At 47.8% G+C, this 24,597-nt stretch overlaps 1 protein-coding gene across 4 annotated transcripts in view; it reads left to right on the top strand.

The window, feature by feature from the left end:
• Positions 1–24,356, top strand: part of tasp1 (taspase, threonine aspartase, 1) — a 31,657-nt gene extending 7,301 nt beyond the window's left edge. For 2 of the 4 annotated variants that reach the window (XM_049008927.1, XM_049008925.1), the window contains exons 8-14: positions 558–664; positions 4,941–5,063; positions 5,249–5,327; positions 11,895–12,005; positions 15,055–15,162; positions 16,250–16,323; positions 23,644–24,349. In XM_049008927.1, coding sequence (XP_048864884.1) covers positions 558–664; positions 4,941–5,063; positions 5,249–5,327; positions 11,895–12,005; positions 15,055–15,162; positions 16,250–16,323; positions 23,644–23,736 — 695 coding nt within the window. In that variant the 3' untranslated portion in view covers positions 23,737–24,349. Of the gene's footprint in view, positions 1–557; positions 665–4,940; positions 5,064–5,248; positions 5,328–11,894; positions 12,006–15,054; positions 15,163–16,249; positions 16,324–23,643 lie in introns of all 4 variants that reach the window. The other 2 variants (XM_049008928.1, XM_049008924.1) reach the window with 2 other exon arrangements.
• Positions 24,357–24,597: the final 241 nt, after the last annotated feature.

Below are 24,597 nucleotides of genomic sequence, written 5' to 3'. Positions count from 1 at the left end.
TCATCTTTGATCCCTGGTAGTCAGAGCAACCATTCTTGGCTAGTCCCCGGCGCGGGCATTGGATCGAGGCCTGGGTTTTCATTCCCCCACCGCCAGCCTCCGAATGCCTGGGATGCATCATCCGAAGACGCAGTGCGGATTTAGCGGGCCCTGATGAGTGTAAACGGATGGCTCGATGCCTGCGGGCTTGTTGTCACCACCCCCTGGACAGGACTGGAACAGTTTGTCGCGTTTGATGGTTTGCAGGCGAAAATTAAACTTGAGCTTGTTTTTTGCACCAACGAGGTGAAAGAAAACACTGAGATCTTAAGGTCTTCAAGTCCTAGGAGAAGAACATCTTTAAAATCCAGGTCCCAAGTACAGAATCCTGAATTGTAAAAAATCTAGCAATCTTACTGGAAAACGTTAGTTTCTCTGGTTTGTTGTGCAAACAATGTGAATCTGATGCATTGTAGCAAACCCGAACGTTCACAGGTAATTGTTTTCCCTCATTTTAAAAATAATCAGATTTTGAGATGATGTGTTCCTGCCTTTCTCCCCCTCCTGTATATGTGTAGAGTTCAGTCTGTCAGCCTACAAGAGGAACAGGCGGAAAATAGAGCTGGCGGAGAAGGTGGAGTCTGACTATGTGCAGGTGAAGAAGAGAAGACAATCAAGTGAGAACGTGAGTGGCTTCTGCCGCTGCCGGGAAGGACGTGATCGATTAGGAATTTTTTGGCGCAGATCTTAATTCGGCACTCTTCATGCCATCAGTGATGGAAAGTTTAACCACTCACTCTGGGGTTTCCCGTCTTAGTATTTAAACTGCTGTCCTAGATTACAGCAACACAGAATTTAATAGAGACAAAAGTTCGGTAAGCAGGGCGGTGAGGTCTTCTGGTAAATGCAGATTTAAATGTAAAATCTAGAGAAGTGGGTTCTGTTCTTGCTGAGATGCGTTTCCTTTGAAGCTGAGGGGCCTGATTGACTTCAAAGCAGGTAGAGGTTGCTCCTTATCAGTCTGAAGACGGAGCTCTTAGCTGACACTTAATGTTCGACAGCCTGGATGAATGTCCTACGCTCACCTACGGCACTTTTCAAGTGGCGTACAGGAACTGACCCGTACCGTGAAGAGACAATAATCCGGCTCGCTTCGGTTTTCCCCTACGGAACAGTGGGCTCTGTATAGGTGTGGCTGGATTAGAGAGCGACAATGATGAAAAACCGAACAGGTGCTTGCTTGCCATTCACACATCGTGCATCATGATTTATTGTATGCTAATTTCCGCTAGCACATCTGTGAGAATCTTATGTTAGCGTCAGACTCTAGCGGATTTAGCAATGGGGAATGCATAAATACATTGCAACATGCAATATTACCAATAATAATATTCTGTGAATGATGTATAAAATATGTCCCTTCACATAATCCGTGCATGTGGACTCAGGTTACTGGTTCTCACTCGTCCCCGTGTATTTCGACCAATCAGATAGCAGTGATGCAACCGAGCTCAGGTGTCAGCACAGGTACGGGTCGGGTATGACTCGGTTCCTGGTGGCAGTGGAAAAGCGGCATTAGCCTTAAATATAGCGTGGGTATGTCAATTTCTACGCTGTTCTGTATATGAAAAGGCCATCGTCTGTGGAGACCTTTCATCCATGCTGCCATCATTCGTGGTTGGGGTGGGGGGGGCTGACTTGGAGGCTTCAATTACTGCATAACTACTGCAAATTTCAATTACCCGTAATTGCCAAAACGGGGGGGACATGGAATAAGCAGCTATGTAAACAAAGGATTGACTCTTGTGGTTTGCTGCTGTTTGGATTGGCCTTGTCTGTGACAGAGGAGGGAGGAACAACAAATTGTGGCACAGCGGGATCTTCCTGGTCTCAGAGTCCCGCTGTGGCTCTCAAGCCGCATGGTGCTGTCATTGCACCCTTTGACCCTCGTGACTGCTTATATGCATAGCTGAAGCTGCGGGTCACCGGCACCCCTGCCTTAGAGAGGAAAGGCCGGCATCAACATCCAATCAGAGAGAAGAAAGGAATCCTCAGCCAATCGGAATAGCAGCCTTAGAAATCGGCAGTGGGGAGCTGTTCAAAAAACAACCATGCAGTGCGCTGCCGGTATGTCTAAGCGTAATTAAAAAGTTGCCTTTACATCATGTGCCTTGAATTCCAGGTAGGTCAGTTTCAAAAGGCGTTTTTTTGTGGGCGTCTTAAGCAAACGTAAAATAATATATTTGAAATGGGATGATTTTCTTCTTGCATTTTAAGGCCTGCAACAATATAACAATGAGGTTTTTAGTAAGAGTATTAACTAAACCCCTTCACAAAAGGAGAGAAGCTCTTGTTTCAGATAGCATGGTTTGTGTCAAAGCCGACCACATCTGCTGCCTTTTATGGGTCACAGTTCCTTTGCTCTTTGTGATATTTCATAGCGTTGATCTTTTTTCTGTCCTCTTTGGATCTTTTTCTCCTCTGACGGAACGCACGCACACACACACGCACACACACACACACACACACACACACACACATGTACACACATGCTCTCACTCACACACAAGCTGTAAAAGTTGTTTTCTGCTCATTAGCGTGGGGATGCTGCTGTTTCCTCCTCGCCCCTTTTTCAGCGTCTTTGAAAAGCGCTGTTGCGGTTTCTGTCACAATCGCGAATCCCCGGCAGAGGAGTACCTCGCTCTCTCTTCCTGCCGGAAAGGCTTTGTATCCTGGACCTCCCTGTTTGCTGTGGGATTCTCTGGGCGAAGGTGGTGGAAAAAATCCCAATCTGTGGCGCTCCCACCTGTGGAATAAAGTGGTATAATGTCCTCCCTGAATAGTGCTGTGAGTGTCCATCCTCTCCGGTCTGTCTTTTCGCTCTCCCCGCTTCCCATCTTGAAATTATTATGTAAATTCTTCTGTGTACCATACTTAATCATGTTTACCCCCTTTTTTTTGGTTGGAAATTGGCGCGTGGGGGTGTGAGAGGTGTATTTGGACTTCAAAGGTGCCGCCTTTGGGAGTATGTGGGCCCTGTTTGACTGAGCTGGGGCGTCCCAGAGAGGTGGAGGTGGAGGTGGAGGTGCGCCCGGCCGTCTCGGGGTCTACCTTTATCCCACGTTTCTGTGTGGTCCGTCCACGTGAAAAGGAACCGCACAAGCAAACGTTTTAATAAATTAACTGGTGGGATGGGGGGGGAAGGGGGGTCACTGTCGGGTTATTAGGCATAAATCTTGGAGATTAAATCATAATAGAAGCCTAGAGAAAGTTCAGCCAGTTCTGTTATTTGACTGGAAAGACAAACATTTGGCCTGCTTTCCGTGTCTGTCCTCCACATTGCATTGATATTACAGGATGTGGGGGGGACTGCTTTTGCTGGGACGAGGGTGAACGGGGTGGGGGTGCCTCTTCTGTGAATGGGGGGGGGGGATAAAGCAGCGGTTCCTTGAAAAACAATTTAAATTGCTCCAGCTTCCATTTTTATCGAGGGGAACGTTTTCAGAGGGCAGAGGAAGGAGAAGCTTCCACAAGACCCAGTTAATCCTAATTTTCCAGGGTTGGTTTCCTTTGCTTGCCACCCTTAGTTTTGTCTGCTATTAAGTGGATATTCATTAAAAAAGGGAAGAAAATGAAGTCTTAATTGCTCTGGCGTTTATGGAGGCCTGTAATGACGTTGGCTAGAAGTACTTAACCAACATCATTTTTTTTGCACCATTCCTGTCATTATCTGGTGCGACTTACATCCAGGAACAAATTTCTTCCCGTTGCGTGCTGTGCCCTGTGTTCCCGGCCACCTTAAATCCGGTTGGCCTAACAGGCGTGACGTTCTAAAATGTCTTAGTTATTCACTCTAATTCCTCTCCTTGTTTAAATGCATGTCTCAATATATAAAAAAAATCTCCTTATTTTTATTTTCCGAGTTCAGTGCACTTTGGACTGCATTTTATGTTTGAAAGTTGCTACATGTATAAAAAGATGATTTATTATGGTTATTTTTTTGGATCCCAGCTCTTGCCTGATTGTTGTACTACTTTGTAGTCTTGATCTTGTGGGGTTATCCTCCTTCTGGATGTGCTAATCTGCACCCAGGGTCCTGTCTCTACCCTCATGGTTATTATGCATCCAGGGCCTTAGTAAGAACAGCGCTTCCTGAAGGCACACTTGTCCCGCCCCTTCCTTGCTGAGTAGCCAATCAGGCGGTAGCTCCTGTCAGCAGTGAAGCATCCCAGTCGTGCGTGTGCATTTGCACGTTCCCGGCTAAAAGGTTATCCTCAGACTGAGTCTCCCTTTCTGTAGGGCCTCCCGTTAGGTCCAAAGAGATGGAAATGAAGCCCTTTCAAGGAGCCCAATCCTTTGTTTTCCAGTTTTTATTTTTTCATTAAAAAGAACAGAACCGCCTCTATGATGTGGTGATTACGAATGGCCGGGTTTTGATTTATTTTTTTTTTGCTAATAAATTTCTTTTCTGACCTTCAGAGCATTTGTTTTCCAAGGCACACAAACAATGATGTGTTTTCTTTTTCGTCTTCCCAAAAGCAGCACTTGTTCTGTTTTGATGCAGGGATGCTTTCTGCTCACAGATTTTTAGAGTCCTGTGAATTATTAACAACAGCAGCAATAATAATAGCAGCTTTTATTAATGCTGTCAGCAGTGTGCAGGAGGCTGGTATAGAACAACTGAAGTGGCAGAAATCGTGGTACGTGATCAGGAAAGTTCCTCCTGCTTCTGAAGAGGAAGTAATTTGGAATTTGACATGGAACTTTGGGGACCAGTTTTCTTTAAGACAAGATCAATATGAGGCTAGAAAATGGCGGCATGTCGTTGGAAGGATGGAAGTGAAATTCCTTCGACCCGGCGACCTCTCTCAGCCCCGATAGCGTCCATCTGTCTTTCTCTCACATCCTGTTGCGAGCTGTAGACCTGCTTCTGTTGACTGTCTGTCCTGTCGGTCCTTCAGCAGGAGAATGGCTCAGGGTCTCTGGACACGGTGGGGGCTGTCGTGGTGGACCAGGAAGGAAACGTGGCGGCGGCGGTATCGAGCGGAGGCCTTGCCATGAAGCATCCGGGTAGAGTTGGCCAGGTAGGCGCCCCTCCCATCTTCAGATCAGCCTTCACACGTAGCTTGAAGCTCTGATTTTCCACAAAGACTCCCTTGACATTCCTGTTCAACGTCATCCTGCTTGTATGATTCACCAGTTCCCACACCAGCATGGAATGGCATGAGTAGTAGCCGCGGTGATGATCTCTGGACTTGTGTGTCTATAGGCAGCTCATTACGGGTGTGGCTGCTGGGCCGAGAACGCCTGCAACCTGAATCCGTACTCGACAGCTGTGAGTACCTCAGGTATTACCACGCCGCCCGCCATCGTCTTCCCAAGAGCTTGACCGTTCTGAGGCCAGTATGCATGTGTATGGCTGTTACCCTGTGCCTTCATGTGTTCTCTGGGTACTGGTGTTTGAGTGCCTCTGTTGTTACTCTTATGTCCCAGGTCAAACTTCTTTATTCAGTGAAGTGTTGAGCATGACCCCTGTAGACCAGCTGCATCCTCTTACCAGCTCCCTCGACTCTCCATGCATTGACCCGCTGGAAATCACTTTCTTCCAGGATTTCTTTCCTTGGTTATTGGTATGATGGAGATCTTTTTGAACCGTGGTCTCGAAACGTCCACCCTATCTCCCCAGCTACTTGCGATTCCTGACCAGCCCGCTCTGGGCGACATGCACGCCATGGTTAATTTTGAACGGAGGTGAGAGTGACTGTGGAAAAGGAGGTTGACTTTGGATCGGATTGCTCTGCGGTTTCGGGTGTGAGGAAGGGCGATTTATTAAAATACATAAACAAGAGTGAAGTCAACCCGGGCAATTCCCTACAGCCCATGATTCATGTGTGGAGTGAATCAGGAATTAGACCCAGCCACAAAGGCTACTCTGGTAGCATAGCTTCCCCCCGTTCTGTGAGCCATGTATGATTCAGTTTGAGTCAGAAGCATTTTGGTTTTAGTACAGCATAGTATCAGTAATAGTCATAGCAGGTAGTCATTCTGCACAAAATAAATTGAAATCATCTTCTTTGGGACAGTCTAATGGTGAATGTGGGTCTTTTTAATGCATTTCTGCTTAGAGCTTTGCATCAAAGCTAAAGGACCTTAGGGATTTCGTTGTGTGACTCTCTTGTTCCAGGTTAATCCCCTTCTCTAATCCACCTGTCTTTTAATGTCAACTGGATGCCTTGCGTCATAGTCAATAATTCACCCGCTCAACTCGAACACGTCTAAAACATCCCTTTTCTTCATCTTCCCCCGGTCAGCGTAGCATTAACTGATGAATGCCTGCCCTACAGATGCTGAGACAGTTGTAATTGAGTAGAAAACACATCTCTGGTCTTTTCTTTGGCCCCGTTTCAGTTGCCGGCGCCCCTGCTTAAGAACTGGCGGAGGTACAGAGTCTAATGCTTTGAGTTAAAGCCTGTTTATGTGGAGAAAGTTCAGCACGCGAAACGCAGGCCTTTTTCCCTGGGCTCCTCGAAAATAGCCTACAACAGCCGTAATAAAGGGTAGACTGGATCAGACGATTTATGCTGCAGTGCCAGTTTGTGTTTTATTTTCTGTGAGAGCCTTTTTTTCCCCCCTTTGTTGTGCCATGTTACTCTGCAGCTTTTATGTGACGGTGAGAAGAGCCACTCTGGGTTCCAGTCTCATGGAGGCCACAGACTCTCTTTAGGTTACGCAGGGAAAGGTTAAAGATCAGAGGTGAGCCGTATATCCCAAAGCACTTAGACGAGGGAAGCATCTCTCAGGTCTTGAGTCCTGCCTTCCAGACCCTTTGCCCAACTTCCACTTAACTTGGCTGGCATTGTCTATTTCAGTCTGGGGTGGCGTTCATCCAGGTTCTAACTGGCTCCATCTAAGTAGAGATGGTGGGATGTCACTGGGTATAGTGTTTGCCCTACCTTCTGGGTGCGACGGATGCATAAATTCCCAATCCTGGTGCAAGATGTTCACAAGGTTAGTTGTGTTTGGAAGCCAGCAACCCAGCAGTAGTGGAGAATCCATGATAAATTGAATTTTTCGAGCACCATCCTCTTCCAGCTGTCGAACTCTTTTCGAGCAACAATTATGAATTGCAGAAAAAAAACGAAACTTTTGTAAGAGCAGCCCGATTGTAAGCAGCTCGCATATCCTAAAATACGAGAGGAGCCCCAATCTGTAGCCGCGGCTTGGTGGGGGCATGTTTTTCGAAACGAAATGAGATTTTCTGCTTTCTTCTCGATTCTTGCCCCAGGCTTCCCTTTCTTTGACTTTGTCTTGTAAGCTAACGCGGCCTGTCACAGGAATTAGACGTCCACCCTGTTCTGACCGCGTTTGCTCCGACCAACAAAGGGTTGGCGTGCACAGTCCATTTGTTTGTGTAGTGTGTGTGTGTGTGAGAGAGAGAGAGAGAGCGTGCCTGCATGCCTAAGCTTCAAAAGACGGCAGCTTAAAAGCCCTCAAGAGGACAGCCCTACATTGGACTGCCACGCCATTGTTGTCACCATCTAAAAACACATGGTTCTGCAGAGATGCCATGTTGTCCCAGCCTTTGAAATGATGCACAAACGGCAATGGCGATTTTTAATGCCTCATTATTTCTCTGTTTTACCCAACGAGGAATCCTGATGCCTCTCGGCATGGAAGCCTAGAACAGCGCCGAGCTGGGAATCTCCCTGCAAACACTTTCCCCCATATGGGCTTGGTAAAACCCAGAAGCCATTCAGTAGCCCTCTAGTGGAAGCCAGGCTTACCCATAATCCTCCTGTGTTAAATGTATTGACCATCACCAATGGAGGAATGTGCATATCGCGGGGGCAGGAGAGACCGTGAGGGCCTTGTCTGGAAAGACGTTTTATGGAACAAATCCCCCGTTTGTGTAGAGGCTTTTACAGCCAAGGAATGGGATGGAAGGAGGGACAACGGTGTCTGCCTGTTTGGCTGTTATCGCGTTGTGTTAGTGCACCTCCACCCCCTTCAGGGTTAAAAGGGCAGTTCTGCCTGATAACCCAAGGTGCTCAGGGGCACCGGAGGGCAGGTAGGGTCTTCGGTGCGAGCCCTGTGATGGCGTGGCACACCTGGGCCGGATCACTCGCAGGCCCCTGTCAGCAGGCCTGGTCCTGGTTAGAGGTGTCCGTGGACTGTGATTTGTGGCCCTGAGTCACAGCAGTGACGCGTTGTTTACCCTCCGCCTCTGTGGCTCGTCCCTGCCGTCTCCTTGGCTTAGGCAGAAGGCAGCCGAGTGAGGTCTCCATCAGGCAGGCTTATTAATAACCGGCTAACTGGAGACTCCCTTCGTTTTGGTTTTAATTTCCCAGCATGGAGATATTTGTATGCGCTAAAAACAAAATTGGAATATTCCCCCCCCACCAGAATATATTTTGTCACAAACTGTCCCCCCCCCCCAGTTCACCATCAGCTTTTCTTTCATGTTCTGTAAAATTGGAAACGTGTGCAGAGGGGGATATGAATGTGTGTTCCTTCGGGCACCTGCTTTTAATTTCCGAACTTAAAAGGCACCCCCATCAAAAGGAGTTCTGACACGCTGGGCTTGGGCCCTGCAAACACCCCCCCCCCAACCCACCCACACCCCCGTCACATGTGGTGCTTCATCGTAAGACCCAGCCTTCTACAGCCTCGTTTCGCTCTGGTTCTGCTGGGCACAGTACTCAGCTCGTCTCTCCCCCTCTTTCATCTGCCAGTTCCTACGTGATGAAACGTATTTTGTCGATGGGGGGGCTTTAAGAAAACGTCAGTCGTTTTTCAAAGATTGCCCATGTTATCTGACAGGTCTATAAATTTAGAGAAGATGGCTGATTTTGATACTTTCACTGCAAAATTTTGTCCCCTTCCAGTAATGTCTGGTCAGGATTGTAGGGATTTAGGATCCTTCTCAGAAAGGCTAGTACATAAGGTAGTATATCCCCAGACTGACGTGCCAGCCCAGCACGGAACATCTTACACCTGAAATGGAAATATTTCTTCTTCATTTGCCATTTGCAGGTGCTTTTTCAGTGCACTTTCCCTTAACAGACACATACAGGTAAGCAGCGTCTTCTTGGGGGTTTAAGGGCCTAAAGACGCATCGCCCTGCCAGCCCGGTCATGAGTCCTAACCTGCTGAGGCACACACCGTCCCGACCCAAGGGGAGTTCAGAATCACTGGATCACCTGGACGGTGCGGTTTGTAGATCGTGGGGGGACGGCAGAGCAGCAGAAGTAATATGTTTAAGTGTCTCGGTCAGTCCCACAACTGAGGGACGTCCATGTGTAGCTGCATGGGTCAGCGCTTCACCCGTACCGTAGGGGCCTGCCGGTTTGGCGGGTTTGGGCGCCGGGCCCCTGTGGCCGTCCGGGTCAGCGGCCCAGACGCCCATGAGGCTGACAGGATTACATAGTGTGGTTTTGCTGGCTTGGTAACTATACAGCCACGGCGACCCGGGACCTGACCGCTCTGCATGTATTTATTTTTAAAATAACCCCCGAGCTGCAGTGGGTGCCTTTATTTACGCTACACGTTGCTGTTTTCGTCCCGAGACGCAGTGAAAATACCGCTGGCTTCATGCCCCACGAACGATTTTAAACTGTACTCTGAGGATGCATTTCTCGTCTTCTATTTACAGCATGCAAAGCGGCGCTGAGTGTGTTCCGTATTCGCTCTCGCAGGTCCGGAATCGGACGCTGGCCGTCTGGTGTGAGCTTCCTTCGTTTTTCTTAGACTCATGCAGCTAGTTTGCATCTCTGCTCTGGACACAGATATGCCCTGCAATTCCTCGATTGGTCTTAGGAGTGTGCCTGTCGCAATAGCAGCGTGTCTCTGCTCACATGAGGAAGGCTATTATGGAGCAGGATTGTGGAAAGCGAATGGAGATACCGCGCAATCTTCCCTACCAATCAGGCGGCTAAGCGTGTCTCTGTCATCGAGTCATGTCTATTATGTTTCTATCTCCCACTTTTTTTATTATATTTGATTATTTTTCATTTGCGCTACGACCATTGAGAACAATATACCAACTCAGTGTAACTCCACGTTTTACATATCTGAAGCTGACAATAAAAGATACTTTGACTCTCTTGCCAAACTCCACGGAGAAGCGGGATATTTCCACATGAACCGTGGACACTTGTGCCACCAGCAAGCCCTCCCAATGAGGGCCTGGCAACCATTACTCCAGACCCCGCGCTCTTAGGAGATGCTCTCCTTGCTGTGAAGAGACTGCATCGGCAAATGTTCTCCCCGAGTTTCAAACGCTGACTCGTGGCTTCGCTGCTGGTGCCGAGCCCAGCTCATGCCACTCGTTTCACTCGGGAAGATGTTTTTGGTGGATTTGTATGGTGACACATACTCTGCTGGGTTAAAGGGAACAGACATAAAGGCTAAATATGCCCCTTAGTCACTCTTGTTTTGTACAGGTTTTTAAGACACTCCCCCTTTTAAATTTATGAAATGCATTCATTGGTATTTTATTTCTTTGGTAAATGCTGAGTGCTCTATGATGTGAAAGCAGAAAAGAACTCTGCCCAAAATTAACTACAGATATGCATTTACAGATTGCGATTTCAGTAACGCCTTTAATTAATCCTTGGTAGTTAATAATTCTGTCCTTATTTTGGAGCACAATAAAGTGTGTGTGAATGTTTTTTATAGCTGCTGAATATAGATTTAATCGGTTAAGGCGTGTGTTTTGGCTGCATTGTGCAGCGAGGGCCTTCTGACTGTGGTGGGGACAATGGGCCGTCACAAATGCTCCTTAGCGAAGAGCTTTAACGCCATGTTTGCGGTGCAGTCGTGACGCAGGCGGCCAGAGCCAACAGGTCGGCCCCTGCAGTGAACGGTAACAGCAGCTGGCCGTGAATCGTAGGCCACCTCCGGCCAGTACGCCCCAGGAACGCCAAGACTTTTCACACCCTTTCAGGGGGGATTTGGCCAAATCCCATCTGTGTAGCTGGCGCAACGAGGCAGGTTGTGTGTGCGCTTTTTTTGCATGTGTGTACGTATTCATATCTTTGTGGGGACTCGTCCCTTATCTCTATGGTTATAACCCTAATCGCGAGTATGGCAACCTTATCCCTTCCCAGCCATAACCTTAACCTTTTGTATCCAAACAAAATATAAGACTTTTGGCATTTTTCACTGCAGTCAGATTTTTTATAAAATTGAGTTTTCCCTTCTCAGGTCCAGAAATTAATAATATAAATGTAATGTATACATCTCTCTCTCTCTCTCTCTCTCTCTCTCTCACTCACACACACACACACACACATATGTGTGCCTGTCTGTCTGTCAGTCAGCCTGCTGTACTTTTCCCATCCCACTCTCGATGGGAATAATATTTGAGTGAAAGCCCCAAACGCCACAACACAGACTCTGACCCCTCGGAGTAGTTGGAGTGTTTGTTTTATTTTACGTTCTGGGTTCACGGAGACTTCCTCTCCCAGCACGGGTCTGCGTTGGGAAAGCGTTTCACCGTGCTCTCCTCCTCCTGGGGTACTGATTACTGTCATCTTTGGCTGCCCTGACTTGTGCAAACTATTTTTAGGTGTTTTGTCTTTTTTAATCCATCTTTTTATATGTTTCTTTTCGTCTGTCTTTTCTGGGTTGCGCATGTGGTCGGGCAGGTTAGGGATCTCTTTGGAAGGTCGTGGGTTCAGATCTCACAACTGGCAGGGTAATAATATCACCATTGGGACCCTGAGCAAGTTCCTTAAACTGAAACCCCTATTTTCTCCGGGGATGCTGGCTGACACTGGTCAAGAGTGTCTGCTGAAGAAATATATGTAATATATAAACATTTGTGCTTGCCTGCTTCCTTGCATGCGTGTGTTTGCTCTTATAAGATGTTGAGCATTTCTTTTTGAAGATAATGACTGTCTGTCGGCCTGCAGGCTGTGGGGAGCACCTCATCCGCACCATGCTGGCCCGGGAATGCTCAGCGTCTGTGCAGTCAGAGGACGCCCACCAGTCCCTACTGGACACTATGCAAAACAAGTTCATTAGTGAGTATCACGCCTGCCAGTCCCTATGGGTTTGTTAGTGAGTACCACACCTGCCAGTCCATATGGGTTTGTTAGTGAGTACCATGCCCACCAGTCCATATGGGTTTATTAGTGAGTACCACACCTGCCAGTCCATATGGGTTTATTAGTGAGTACCACACCTGCCAGTCCCTATGGGTTTGTTAATGAGTACCATGCCCACCAGTCCATATGGGTTTGTTAGTAAGTACCACGCCCACCAGTCCCTGTGGGTTTGTTAGTGTGAACCACGCCCACCAGTCCCTATGGGTTTGTTAGTGTGAACCACGCCCACCGGTCCCTATGGGTTTGTTAATGAGTACCATGCCCACCAGTCCCTATGGGTTTGTTAATGAGTACCACGCCCACCAGTCCCTGTGGGTTTGTTAATGAGTACCACGCCCACCAGTCCCTATGGGTTTGTTAATGAGTACCACGCCCACCAGTCCCTATGGGTTTCTTAATGAGTACCACGCCCACGAGTCCATATGGGATTGTTAATGAGTACCACGCCCACCAGTCCCTATGGGTTTCTTAATGAGTACCACGCCCACCAGTCCATATGGGATTGTTAATGAGTACCACGCCCACCAGTCCCTATGGGTTTCTTAATGAGTACCACGCCCACCAGTCCCTATGGGATTGTTAATGAGTACCACGCCCACCAGTCCCTATGGGTTTCTTAATGAGTACCACGCCCACCAGTCCCTATTGGTTTGTTAGTATTACGTGCACCAGTCCATAAAGTTTTGTTGATGAATGCCACACCCACCAGTCCTTGCTGGTTTTTGAGTACCACTCCCATTCATCCCTATGCATTTCTTACTGAATGCCACACCCACCAGTCCTTGCTGGTTTTTGAGTACCACTCCCACTCATCCCTATGCATTTCTTACTGAATGCCACACCCACCAGTCCCAGCATGGACACTATGCAAATCGAGTTTGAGTACCATGCATACTCTGTTCTCTGCTTTCTTTGACGGTCACTGCAGTGTGGTTCAGGCATTGTGGGTCGGGTGGGGGGTGGTTAATCAAATAGACAGCTCGGTTGCTAGGAGTCACGAAATCGGCAAAGCTAGTCGCCTCAAGTTGCGGAATGCCTCTGTACGCTCGAGCGGGGTCTGCGAATATGGCCTCGGTGTTTGTATTTAACAGCCGCAGGCATTGCCAAACAGAGTAAATATTCTGTTGACAGTTTATTTAAATCGGACCCCTCAGAAGTGGTCAGCGTTTCGGTTAGCCAGCTCTGTTGGCACGGCGATCCCAGGCCAGTGAAAGCAAGTGACCATTTACGCTGAAAGGAAGACGGGAATAAATGACCCTGTGGGCTTTAAGTGGGAAGAGTTTGGATCTTTTCTTGTTTTGGGCCTTTTATTGCCCTTGGTTTGCTGTAACGCAGACAGACATTGTGGCTGGGACACTGGACAAGCTTTTGATTTTCAGTCCGCTGCTAAGTCTCCAGTTTTTCGGTTTTGACCATGTGCATGCACGCACGTCCTCCAAAAACATTCTATGACGGTGAAATGCCGAGGGCAAAGTGCGGCTTTACCTGATTGCTTAGTCATGTTTACTACAGAATTGGACCGTATCCCAGAATTGGAATGTTTTTTTACGTGGAATTCGGCTGGCTGCATTTATTGGGGAATATTTCGCATGACCAAAATGGAGGGCCATTTGCAGTCGTGTGCATTCTGAGGAAAGGGAGAGTCTGTGGTGGGTTTGGTGGAACGAGCTCTTAAGTCTCGACATGCTAGGCGGTTGGCGTGCAGAATGGGGGGGGCGGGGGGTTACAGGAAATAACAAACTTGTTCTTTCAGTATTTGTTTCATCTCACGCCTAAATCGGCAGCTATATGCCGGAGCTGCATTAAAGACGTTTGTCTCAATTTTAATAATTAATCACCAACAAACCACACGCTTGCATCACTGCTGCCTTCAGCTGACCTCAGGCCTTCATGGCTTCCTCTCGTAACCAAACCTTTTCTGTTTCTTCTGTGGAAAAGATCCCAGTCTGTTCTTTCATCCCCCCCTTACCAAGCTGTCAAAAATATATGCGTATCATTTTGAAGGTTTCCTACAAATGTTTACCTCATCAAGGAAACCTACGTCTGGCGTAATTGATAATTACTATAAACGTCAGAATCCAACTGTTGAACTCGGACCGGTGCGAATGACATGGAATTTGTTCCTCGTTTGCTTGCTGAAGTAAAGGCACTAGAGGCAATAATTGTTAGCAGTTGTTTGACTTGGAAGGAAACATAAGGATAGTGTATAAGTTACACAGCACATTAAGTTCTTCATAAAACTAAAATTTGGCTGGATTGATTCAATGTTTTGGCACTATGGACTATGACATAGGGGAGAATTTGACATTGGTGGGAGGGACACACACAACATAATTTATATACGACAGTCTTTGTAAAGGTGGGATAAATGAAGCCAAATTATACATTGGGGGTATCCATCCCCCCCCCAGATCTTCTGGCTGGGGACATGGTGGTGGCCATCATAGATTGCAGCCCTGTATGTGGGTAACGAGACCGGAAGGTTGTTGGTTCAAATATCAGATGAACTGAAACGCCCTAAACATGAAAAAAGTTACACACCCGAAAAAATTGCACTACACAAAACTTATCAGTCAGAGGGAGGAGAGAATTATCAGGTGTGAGCTGAATGAGTTACTTCACTAAAAGTGAGCAGGACTGATTGGCTCGGTAAAATTCTCAAGATATAGACATTTGCATCTCACTTATGCAAAATACTGATAGTAATATTAAGTACTTAAACAGTGCATGTATTTCCCTGGTCATGAAGTGGGCAACATTTCAGAGTAATTGATATTGTGTAAAAATATTCCCATAAACCTTTGATGATCATTGGTGGAAATTCAGTGTCTAGTTGTTTTTTTTTTTTTTTTTTAAGTTAACATTAATTTGCAAATTGTTCCTAAAGCAGATCATCTTGTATATTAATTGAGTACAAAACCAAATGACTGTATCAAGCTCTTGGGTTCCTGCTGTGTTCTGCCAGGCTCGCCGTTTCTGGCCAGTGAAGACTGTGTCCTGGGGGGCGTCATCGTCTTGAGATGCTGCAGATGTGCAGATCCCCCGTCCTCCCCGGATCTCCGGGCTCTGCTAGGTAAGAGGGGCCCCTTCCTCACCCAAGAACCAGAGGCAGCACTTTGGTGCACTGGATCACGCTGATCATTGGCTCACCTGCTGTTCACCAGTCCGTGTTGAAGAGTAGCAGACCTCTTGGAGTTTGGGAACCTGCAGTAATGGTGACATCGCCCCCTAGAGGCGAGGAAAGAATTCCGTATGTTTCCGATTGGCTTGGGGGAGGGGGGGGGGTTTAATTTGGCAAGCTAATGTGTCTCACCGGGGGGTTGTGCAGGTTCTGCTTACTGGCGATGTGGGTTCAATCTCGGTGTGGGGTGAAAACCATTATGTAATGTCCTGCGCTTGCGAGCACAGGCACCAAGTTTCATCACAGCACGCATCCGTGAGTAGTTCCAGGGCTCAGGGCATTCACACCAGGCCTGTAAATGTGGATTCTCCCATGGGGGTCGTCTGTACCAATTATTTTGTGAGTCTCCCGGCCTGAAGCATCGCTGACATTCGGTGGTGAGTCACTAGGTCAGTGTGTTTTTTCACCTTGTTTTAATTTCTTGGCTGTTTCAGATTAGACTTTTGGTCGGTTATCTGCAAGGCAGTACAAATGGTTGCCTTATTATCGAGATGGAGGCTAGTTGCGGATAGCTTTCAGAAGATCGTGTGCAAGGTGTTGATCATGGGAAGAATTCTTCTGACGGAGTGTCCCGGCATGCTCACTGAAATATCATGCAGAACTTTTTAATTTTATCTTTTGCCCCTCAAAACGAGAGTTCAAGCACTCCTGACAGACACCCTCTGTCCCAATCGCTTTTTTTTGTCACAATCGCCATTTTTTGGGAAGTGTATGAGCAATATGTGTATTTTCACAGGTGGAAATGTGCCACCTTGACTGATTTCTACAGCTTCAGAGTTTAGGTCCTGGAAGGTCTCTTTACCTAAAAAAAGAACTAGTTTTGCACAGTTGAACAAACTGTTTTGAACTTCAGGGTTGTACTCCTTTGTTTGTTCAGTAACCAATAGAAATGTTTTCCTGACCCACCACCTCTGCGTCCTTCCATCACCCCGGGATTCCCAGTAACATCCTGTCTCTGTTTTCACTTTCGCTTTGGCAGTGGAGTTCCTGTGGAGCCATACAACAGAGAGCATGTGTGTGGGGTACATGTCAGCCCAGGACGGCAAGGCCAAGGTGAGTCCTTCAAGAGAACCTGGAGTAGCACTGCGATGTCTGTGTAGTGTGTAGAACAGATGGGTGCATCTGTGCCTCAGTTTCTGAAGTATTTAAGGTCTTGTGGATGGGGAGTGCTGCTCCACCCCCTGTTTGTGGGGAGTGCTGCTCCACCCCCTGTTTGTGGGGAGTGCTGCTCCACCCCTGTTCGTGGGGAGTGCTGCTCCACCCCTGTTCGTGGGGAGTGCTGCTCCACCCCCTGTTCGTGGGGAGTGCTGCTCCACCCCCTGTTCGTGGGGAGTGCTGCTCCACCCCCTGTTCGTGGGGAGTGCTGCTCCACCCCCTGTTCGTGGGGAGTGCTGCTCCACCCCCTGTTCGTGGGGAGTGCTGCTCCACCCCCTGTTCGTGGGGAGTGCTGCTCCACCCCCCGTTTGTGGGGAGTGCTGCTCCACCCCCTGTTCGTGGGGAGTGCTGCTCCACCCCCCGTTTGTGGGGAGTGCTGCTCCACCCCCTGTTCGTGGGGAGTGCTGCTCCACCCCCTGTTCGTGGGGAGTGCTGCTCCACCCCCCGTTCGTGGGGAGTGCTGCTCCACCCCCCGTTCGTGGGGAGTGCTGCTCCTCCCCCTGTTCGTGGGGAGTGCTCCTCCACCCCCTGTGTGGGAGGAGACCAGCCAACCAGGAGAACTCCCAGCATAGGGGTGTGAGACCATACTGCTAATCACTGTAGCTTTGAGTATTTTCCCTACAAAGTTTTCATGTCTTTAAAATGCCAAAGTGAAAAGGTACCTAATAAATAGGAAATAGTCATGCAACTTCTGGCACAATGTTTACATTCAAAATGGGAAGTTTATTCTTCCAAAGATAGCTAAAGGCAACGTCAATTACGCCATGATTTTCCTAATTAAGGCTCATTTTGATATTCTTATATGAAGACATTTTCTATGTCTTTTACTCGGAGCCTGTGGTTTGAGTCATAGACTAGCTGCAGGCCTTGTTGAAAGTTGTTTTACATAAAATTTTCCAGAATTTACAAGAGTTTATTAGAAAAATATGACAGGAGAAACAAATTAGTTCTTTGGAAAAGTATGTGGTAGTGTGTAAAGAGGAAAAAAAAAGTTGTTAAAATGTACTATGTGCAGCCCAACATAACTGGAAATGTGAACAAAAAAAAATTGAACTAGTGCCAGTGCTGTGCTTGATGTTCTTTAATATTCCTTGTGAACATATTTCGAGGCTCGTTCACACGCACAAACTGAAATTCAGGCATGAAAAGTCTGTGTGCGTGGGACGCAGAATTCCCAACGACCGGTAAAACAACGTCGCCGTGAGAGGAAACGCAGAAATGTTTTGCCATTTCCAATATTTCGCCTCCCTCGTCTGTTTGATACACCAGGAGGCCTCGGTGAGGTGTTAGTACATTTTTCCATTTCTTCTTCACCTGTTTTTTTAATTATTATTAGGAGTTGTGCTCAAAAGGCGATGGATGCCTCGTGCCACCGTAGACCCAATAAATCCAGTCATATTGAGGACCAGACACTACAGAAAGTTTGTACCTGCTCAGTTTAGGGCGTAGTGCATTGTAACATCTCCCGAAGGTTTAGTCCACATGACCCCTGAAGCGTTTAGATTGCGTTGCGGTGAAGGACTCGTGCGTAATTGAGCATCCATGAAGAGCCAAGCTATCACCGTAACATGCTTGTATTTGCGCAACATAATATGTATGTATTTTCAGCTATGATTACTTAAAAGAAAAATTTTCCTTAGATGAATTCATGTGGAAAAGTAAGGGTCTTCAGCCATTTTCAAGACATGGCTGCCTTGGCCTCTGCTTGCCATTCATCCCAGCATTAAGCTTGGCTTTTCTCCATCGCCGGCACAAAGGTGCCGCTACGCGGTGAGGGTGTTCTCCTAGGACGTGGTAGAGGTGCTGCCCTCTGACTGCTGCCCGCTCCTCTCCCGCTTGCGCCACCTGGTGTCGGCCCCAGGTAGACGCCACGAGTGTGACCACAGAGTAGAGGTGCGGTCGCCTGCCATCCCAGCGTGGGCTGGCTCGGCACATCTGGCTCGCATTGTCTGCGCCTCCACCAGCCCGACGGGTGCAGCTGCTGCTCCCGCGCAGCTTTGAAAGCTGCTTTTGACTGTCCTTCAAGGGGGCTGACCATCCCACCCCCACCTGACCCGCCGCGAGCCCCAAGGCCCCCCATATGCTTTCCAGAGAGGACCCCGCGGAAATCCGGACCAGCAAGACGGACCGATGAGAAAGGAACCGTCACAGCTAGGGGAGCCAGGGCTGAAGGCTGGTTTTGGAAAGGGCTTGGCACATTGCTCATGTATTCTCTGCGTTGTCTCTTTGATTTATGTGTTTTTGTTTTCTTTATACGACTGTTTTCCTGTATTATAATAGTCTTCTTTTTTTTTTCCTATGCCGTTCTACCATCGCCTGCCATGTTTCTCTTCCCCTGTATTTAGGGGGGTGTGAAGACCTAAGATTCATTGTCCTCCGTCTTGTGGGTTGTGTAACGGACTGCTGAGGCCTGGTCAAAAATACCCAAAGGCCACGTGCCTCCTCTTGCCTTTCATTCGCTTGACTTGGTCCCCTCATTCACCACAACCATCGGGGGTCATCCTAGAGGAATGACTGTGTATCTCTGAACACATGGAGGTCTGTGCGCAGTCTCCTCACCTGCGGGACGCGCTCAGATTCGTTCTAAGGACATTCAGATAAAGACCCGAAACAGCCGCAGAATCGTGGGGGATTGCGGCCCAAAACATGCCAGTGCTTAGTCACAGAAGCATGTGCTCCCCTCGCCCTGAGCAGTGTCATTCCTGGGACATTCCTCTCATTCCCACCCTGGCCGAATCGCACGTGTTCGCCCGAAGATTTGCCCCCTCCCTTTTAACATAAGAACAGGCGAGATTTCCTGTATGGGCAGCTGCTGGCCTGCATATCGGCCTGTAGGCGGCGAGAGCGTTAAATAGCTAATTCAGCGGCCATTGTTGCCTTTGTGGAAAGTGACTACCTGTGACCAAAATTACCAGCTTTATCTACCTCCAATACTTTTATTGAGTGTGAGGTCGACGGCTGAGGCTGAGTGGAAGTTAACCTCATAAATTTCTTCTATGACTCTTTTGCCAGAGCCAGAATTATGAGACCAATTAATTGCCTTCACTGCTGAATGTATCCTCTCCTGGCAGCCCTCATTAGTGGGTTCAGCCCAGCCCGTCCACTTGTTCCACAAGGCTTTGGCTTTCAGTGCGTCATCCAGTGCCAGAGGGCCCGGTTGCTTGGCCTGAGTGAGTCAGAATTCCCGAGGTGGGTCTGGAGGTCACTCGGTGCTGCTAGCTGCTTTAGGCCTTGTCAACATGTGGAGATGCATGTGTTGAGATAAAACCACCATCCTGTGTTTACTCATACAACATAGCGTAAGGCTACTGCATTCCTGTCCTTGAACCTCAGCTCGGCTGTGTTTCTTAAAGGGACGGCGTGTTTAAAATCAAGTCGGCTGTCACTCAGCTCTGGTGGATACGTATTAATTTCACGGGGGGTACTGCCCTGCTCTCTCTCAGCCTTGCCCTCTCCAACTTGCTTCTTGCCTTTCGGCCAGATGTGACGTTTAGCCGCACGCTTCTCCATGGGCGATTAAGAGCATGAAACGGGATCAAACGGCACAGGGAGAGCGGGGGGGGGGGCGAGGGGGGGGGCGAGAGAAGTGCTGTCAAAACGGGCCCGGTCAGCTCTTGTAAATCGCTGTCTTTCCAAAATGAAAGTGGAGACCTTCGGGTCCGAAGCACTCGCTCACCTGGACGCGTAATTGGGCGCTTGCCCAGATGTGAGGTGCGGAGTTGTTTTACAGCTTTTCGGGGAGGATCAAACATGGCCGCTCTGCGGTTGCGTTTCGTTATGACATTAGGGCTTATAATGATATCTACAGAGGCCCTTCGCCCCTAAAATTCCGACCTATAAATTAAATCTAGAGTATTGCGGCTGTCTGGCTGCTATCGCTGGCCCATTTGTAACCCAAGAGGCAGGGCTGATTGAGGTCCCGGTCGCACACATGCAGCCCGATTTCGTCTCCGAAGCGTTGGTGCATTCCAGAGGTATTAGGGTGGCAGCCTCTGCCTGTAGGTCAGTAAGCTGCTCTTGTCACTGCTCTAGATACCTTTTGCTGATTGAGCTGTAGAGGATTCCACCCCCCCACCCCACCCAATGCACCCACGTCCTGAAGAAGACCCCCCCCCCCCATTGGCCAAGCATGCATGTTTGCACGCCAGAACAGTGACTGTGCTATTTACTTCTGAAATTAGCTCTGCGACTTGACATGAGCCTGGACGGTGCTTGTGTGCTCACAATGCAGAAAGTTCGCTTACTTACTCTCAGACGCATTTTCCTTTTTGGTTATTTTCTGTGGAATACTATTGTATTATAATAGATGGATCTGGGCAACATTAGCTCAGCGGAATCCAGGAGATCTCTGTGACCTGCCAGGGTCGGTCGTCTGCCAGGCTGTGCTCGCGGCAGGTCATGCGACCACGTGTGTCCCTCTTTCTTGTGGGAGTTTTGGAGCCCGGGCAGGTCCGGGTCGAGGTGGTATTGTAGGGTGTCCCGGGCTGGTTTTAGGAGTCTCCATGAGTCGGGTCACGTGGCGGCGTCCGGGCAGGCCGCTTACTTCGGAGGCCTGCTCTGTTTTTACGGCACTCCCTCCCATGGTCCTGCCTGCTTTGTTTTCTCCTTGGCTGTAATTCGGCCCTTAATTTCAGCCCCAAGGAGAGAAATTCTATATTTGAAAAGGGGGCAGCTGGTCGGCTGGAATCTTGGCCCAAAAGAGCAGCTGCCAGAGCAACCCCCCCCCCTCCAAGCGCTTACACCTAGACACTGTGATCATGGGCCAGGCCATAAAACCCCAAGAGATCAGGTACATAGCAAAGATGAAAACCTGGATTAGGCTCTTCATCACCTCCTCATACGTTAAATGCACATGCGCACCACCCCCTAACCCCCCCCCCCCCCCCAGATTGCTTTCTGAATGGCTGTACTTCACGGTGGAGCAGACAACAACGGCCTGGGCAGGCCACACTTTATGCACCTTGTCCTTACGTGAATATGAGCTAAATGGATTTACAGTTTTTATCTCGAGGCCAAAGGGCTTCTCCCTCCCAGTTTTACCCACTGCAGTCCAGTATGGAATGAGCTCACAGCCCATGTGGATTATTCACACATAGTCTGCGCTGGGTTAATGGTTAACGTTCCCTGAATCTCTCAGGCTCTGAGGGGGTTTTCCTTGGGGGCGCTGTGCCTCTGACCGGAAGGTCGTTAGTTCAAATCCCAAGGTTGGCAGTGATATAACTGCTGAACCCCTGATGAAGGCCCTTAACCCTCAGTTGCTCCAGGGACTGTCTGACCCAGCTTTCAATAGTATGTCGCTTTGGATAAAAGTGTCTGCTTAATACAAACGTAGCAGTAATTTTCCTGACACTTTTCTGGCTTTACTGAATTAGGTCTGTATGTGTTTGAGATGTGGGAGGATGGGGCCATAACTGCTGGGTGGGATAAACATCATCTTTACCAGGAGAGGGCGTAATGGTTATAACGTCCTGGGATTGGCCAGTGCTCACAGTCACAAGGTGTCCCATGATGCTTAAGGTTCGCCACAGGGCAGTTGGCCCAATAGGCGCTGGGCATCTGCCTGACTGCAGGGTGACTAATAGTTTTTACAGCACATTATGTTTCGTTTCGCTCACTGTGTAGCAGCAGGGCAATGGCTACCAGCGAGTATATTGTAAAACCACAGCAGAAGCGGTAACGCTGTCGTGGGGCTATTTATGTCTGTCTCAGCGTTGTGGCACAAATTTAGTGGTTTTCTGCTCCTAAACACATATCTGCATAAGAATTTTTATAATAATTTTTTTAACGGGCTGAGCAGTAAAGTTGGAGGGAAAATACATTTGCATTAAATCGTAATGCAGACCAGCGCTCAAAAAAAAGTTTTGAGGGAGATGAGATGAACTGGCTGCATTAACTGCATGAACTGGATGATAACTGACTGCCCGCTGGTATGCAGGGGCTGTGGAAGCCATTCTTGTCAGTCATGTTCCTTGACGTGGGGTCTCTCATTCCTCTGTCCTGTACTCAAAGTGGGACCTGATTGGCTATTACACTCTGAGCTGTTTCGCTTGACATTGCCAAGATGGAATCATGTGGCGGATCACATGACTGATCACATGACAGAACTTGACTATTGGTATTGTTTTGGATGGAGAAGCAGTTTTGCTGATAAAATAATGTATTAGATTAAGTTGTCTGAAGTGGAAAGCATAAATAAATCAGGTAGCTACATTTAAAGTCCTTAAAGGCAGCGATTTAAGCTTTTAATAAGGTTTTTTGTTGGCTGGTTTCTAAGATCAACTTCGGCCATGTTTGGTTTACCGAATCGCAGCCCATGCATAACTTGAGTCATATTTTTGCGGAGGACGAGAAGCAGTGTTGAAAAGACGAAATGGACCGTCACATCTTGTAAAAGCCCCGTGCCCGGCCTGCCGTGTGCTTGCCGTAAAAATAGAACGTGTCCCGTTGCCTGTTACTCGTCAGTTGTGTACCGATTTGAACCCAGTTTGCTGTTGTTGGCAGCAGCCTCAGACCTGGACAAACGGCCTCGGGGCATATTTCAGGCCCGGTTCTGGAGTGACGGGCTGGACACTCGCATGTCTGCGTCCGCGCCGGTGTCCGTCTGCATCTCGATTTTTTATTTTTTTTTTTTCCTCCCGCTTGTTTTGACTGTCGTCTTTTGAAGAAGTAAATCAAATCATGGTCATTCTTACACGCCACCCCCCCCCTTTACATTCCCTGCCTCTTCTGCATGTGTTCCATTGAGGAAAGTTCATGAAGTTCCTTCTTGCAAGCTTGTCGTGTGCCAGGTTCTTCATACCACACTGCAGTTATGCGTGTGCATCATTTCACACAATTCAATTAGTCTTTTTTTGTTTAGTTTTTTTTTAACAACACAGTGAAGAGGTTTAGGTGTAACTGAGTTTTATTCAAGAAATGTTTTTTTGGCGGGATTGGCGGGTTAGGCCTCTGTGCCTGTAACCATAAGGTCACTGGTTCAAATCCTTTCCTTTGCTGAAATGTCCCATGTCCACTGAACCCTTTAACAAGGTCTTTAACTCCCCAAAATGCTCTAGGTGTGCTGGATAACTGGGTGACCCTGTGATCGAACCCCAGACCTTGCTGTCAAATTATGTGTGTGTGTGTCTCAAAGAGCAAGATGGGATATGTGAAAAGCTTTGTATCTGTACGTGTGCACGTGGCCAATAAATCTTTAAACGGGATTGTCTTCTCCAACAGACACACATCTCGCGGTTGCCTCCCGGAGCCGTGGCCGGCCAGTCGCTGGCCATCGAGGGAGGAGTTTGTCGCCTGGGAAACCCAATGGACTGATGTCGCCCAGCTTGTCCTGCAGCGATACCTGTACCGCCCCCAAGACTCAGCTTTAGCGTCATCAGATGCGAATGCATGCTGTGGGCTTTGTCTCAGTGCACTATAGATCCTGCATCCCTGCCAGTAACAGCACTAGTTTTGCGTTGCCTATTCCCTTTGACCCCCCCCCCCCCCCAATTCCTCCCCCCTAACTCTTGCTTCTGTTTGAGGTTTTTACTTTGCTTACCCATCATGCACCTCTGCACAAGCTATATTTCCTATATAAGCTAAACATGGTCTTCAAACAGGGTGGACATAGATTTTTATTTTGTAATTCCATGTCATTTTATGTATCTCATTTTTTGTATTTTGTTAGTTGCAAAAGGTCTTTGTAAATATTGGACGTTAATCCACGAGTGGACTTAACAGTGAGGTCTGAATAAGAGCTTTTTAAGGCCAGGCTCAGTATGTATGATTATACTTTTTTACATATTCAAAATAAGATGCACGTTGTAATTTCAGAGTCTTTAGAAGGGAGTGGTTCTGTGTATGTATGTAGACGTGTGTGTGTGTGTGTGTGTGTGTGTGTGTGTGTGTATATACGTATGTATGTATATATATATATGTATGTGTATATATGTGTATATATATATGTGTGTGTATATATATATATATATATATGTATATGTATGTATATATATGTATATGTATGTATATATATGTGTGTGTGTGTGTGTGTGTGTGTGTGTGTGTGTGTATGTGTATATATATATATATATATATATATATATATATATATATATAAATGCACAAATGTAGGAAATACCATTTAAAAGATTATAGTAATTATCCCTGCCACCTTTTCGTAGTTAAGCTATCAAT

Source organism: Brienomyrus brachyistius, chromosome 3 (assembly GCF_023856365.1).
Source record: "Brienomyrus brachyistius isolate T26 chromosome 3, BBRACH_0.4, whole genome shotgun sequence".
In the NCBI taxonomy this organism is placed as follows: domain Eukaryota; kingdom Metazoa; phylum Chordata; class Actinopteri; order Osteoglossiformes; family Mormyridae; genus Brienomyrus; species Brienomyrus brachyistius.
The sequence above is the reverse complement of the archived record's forward strand: the minus strand, read 5'-3'. Positions and strand labels throughout refer to the sequence as shown.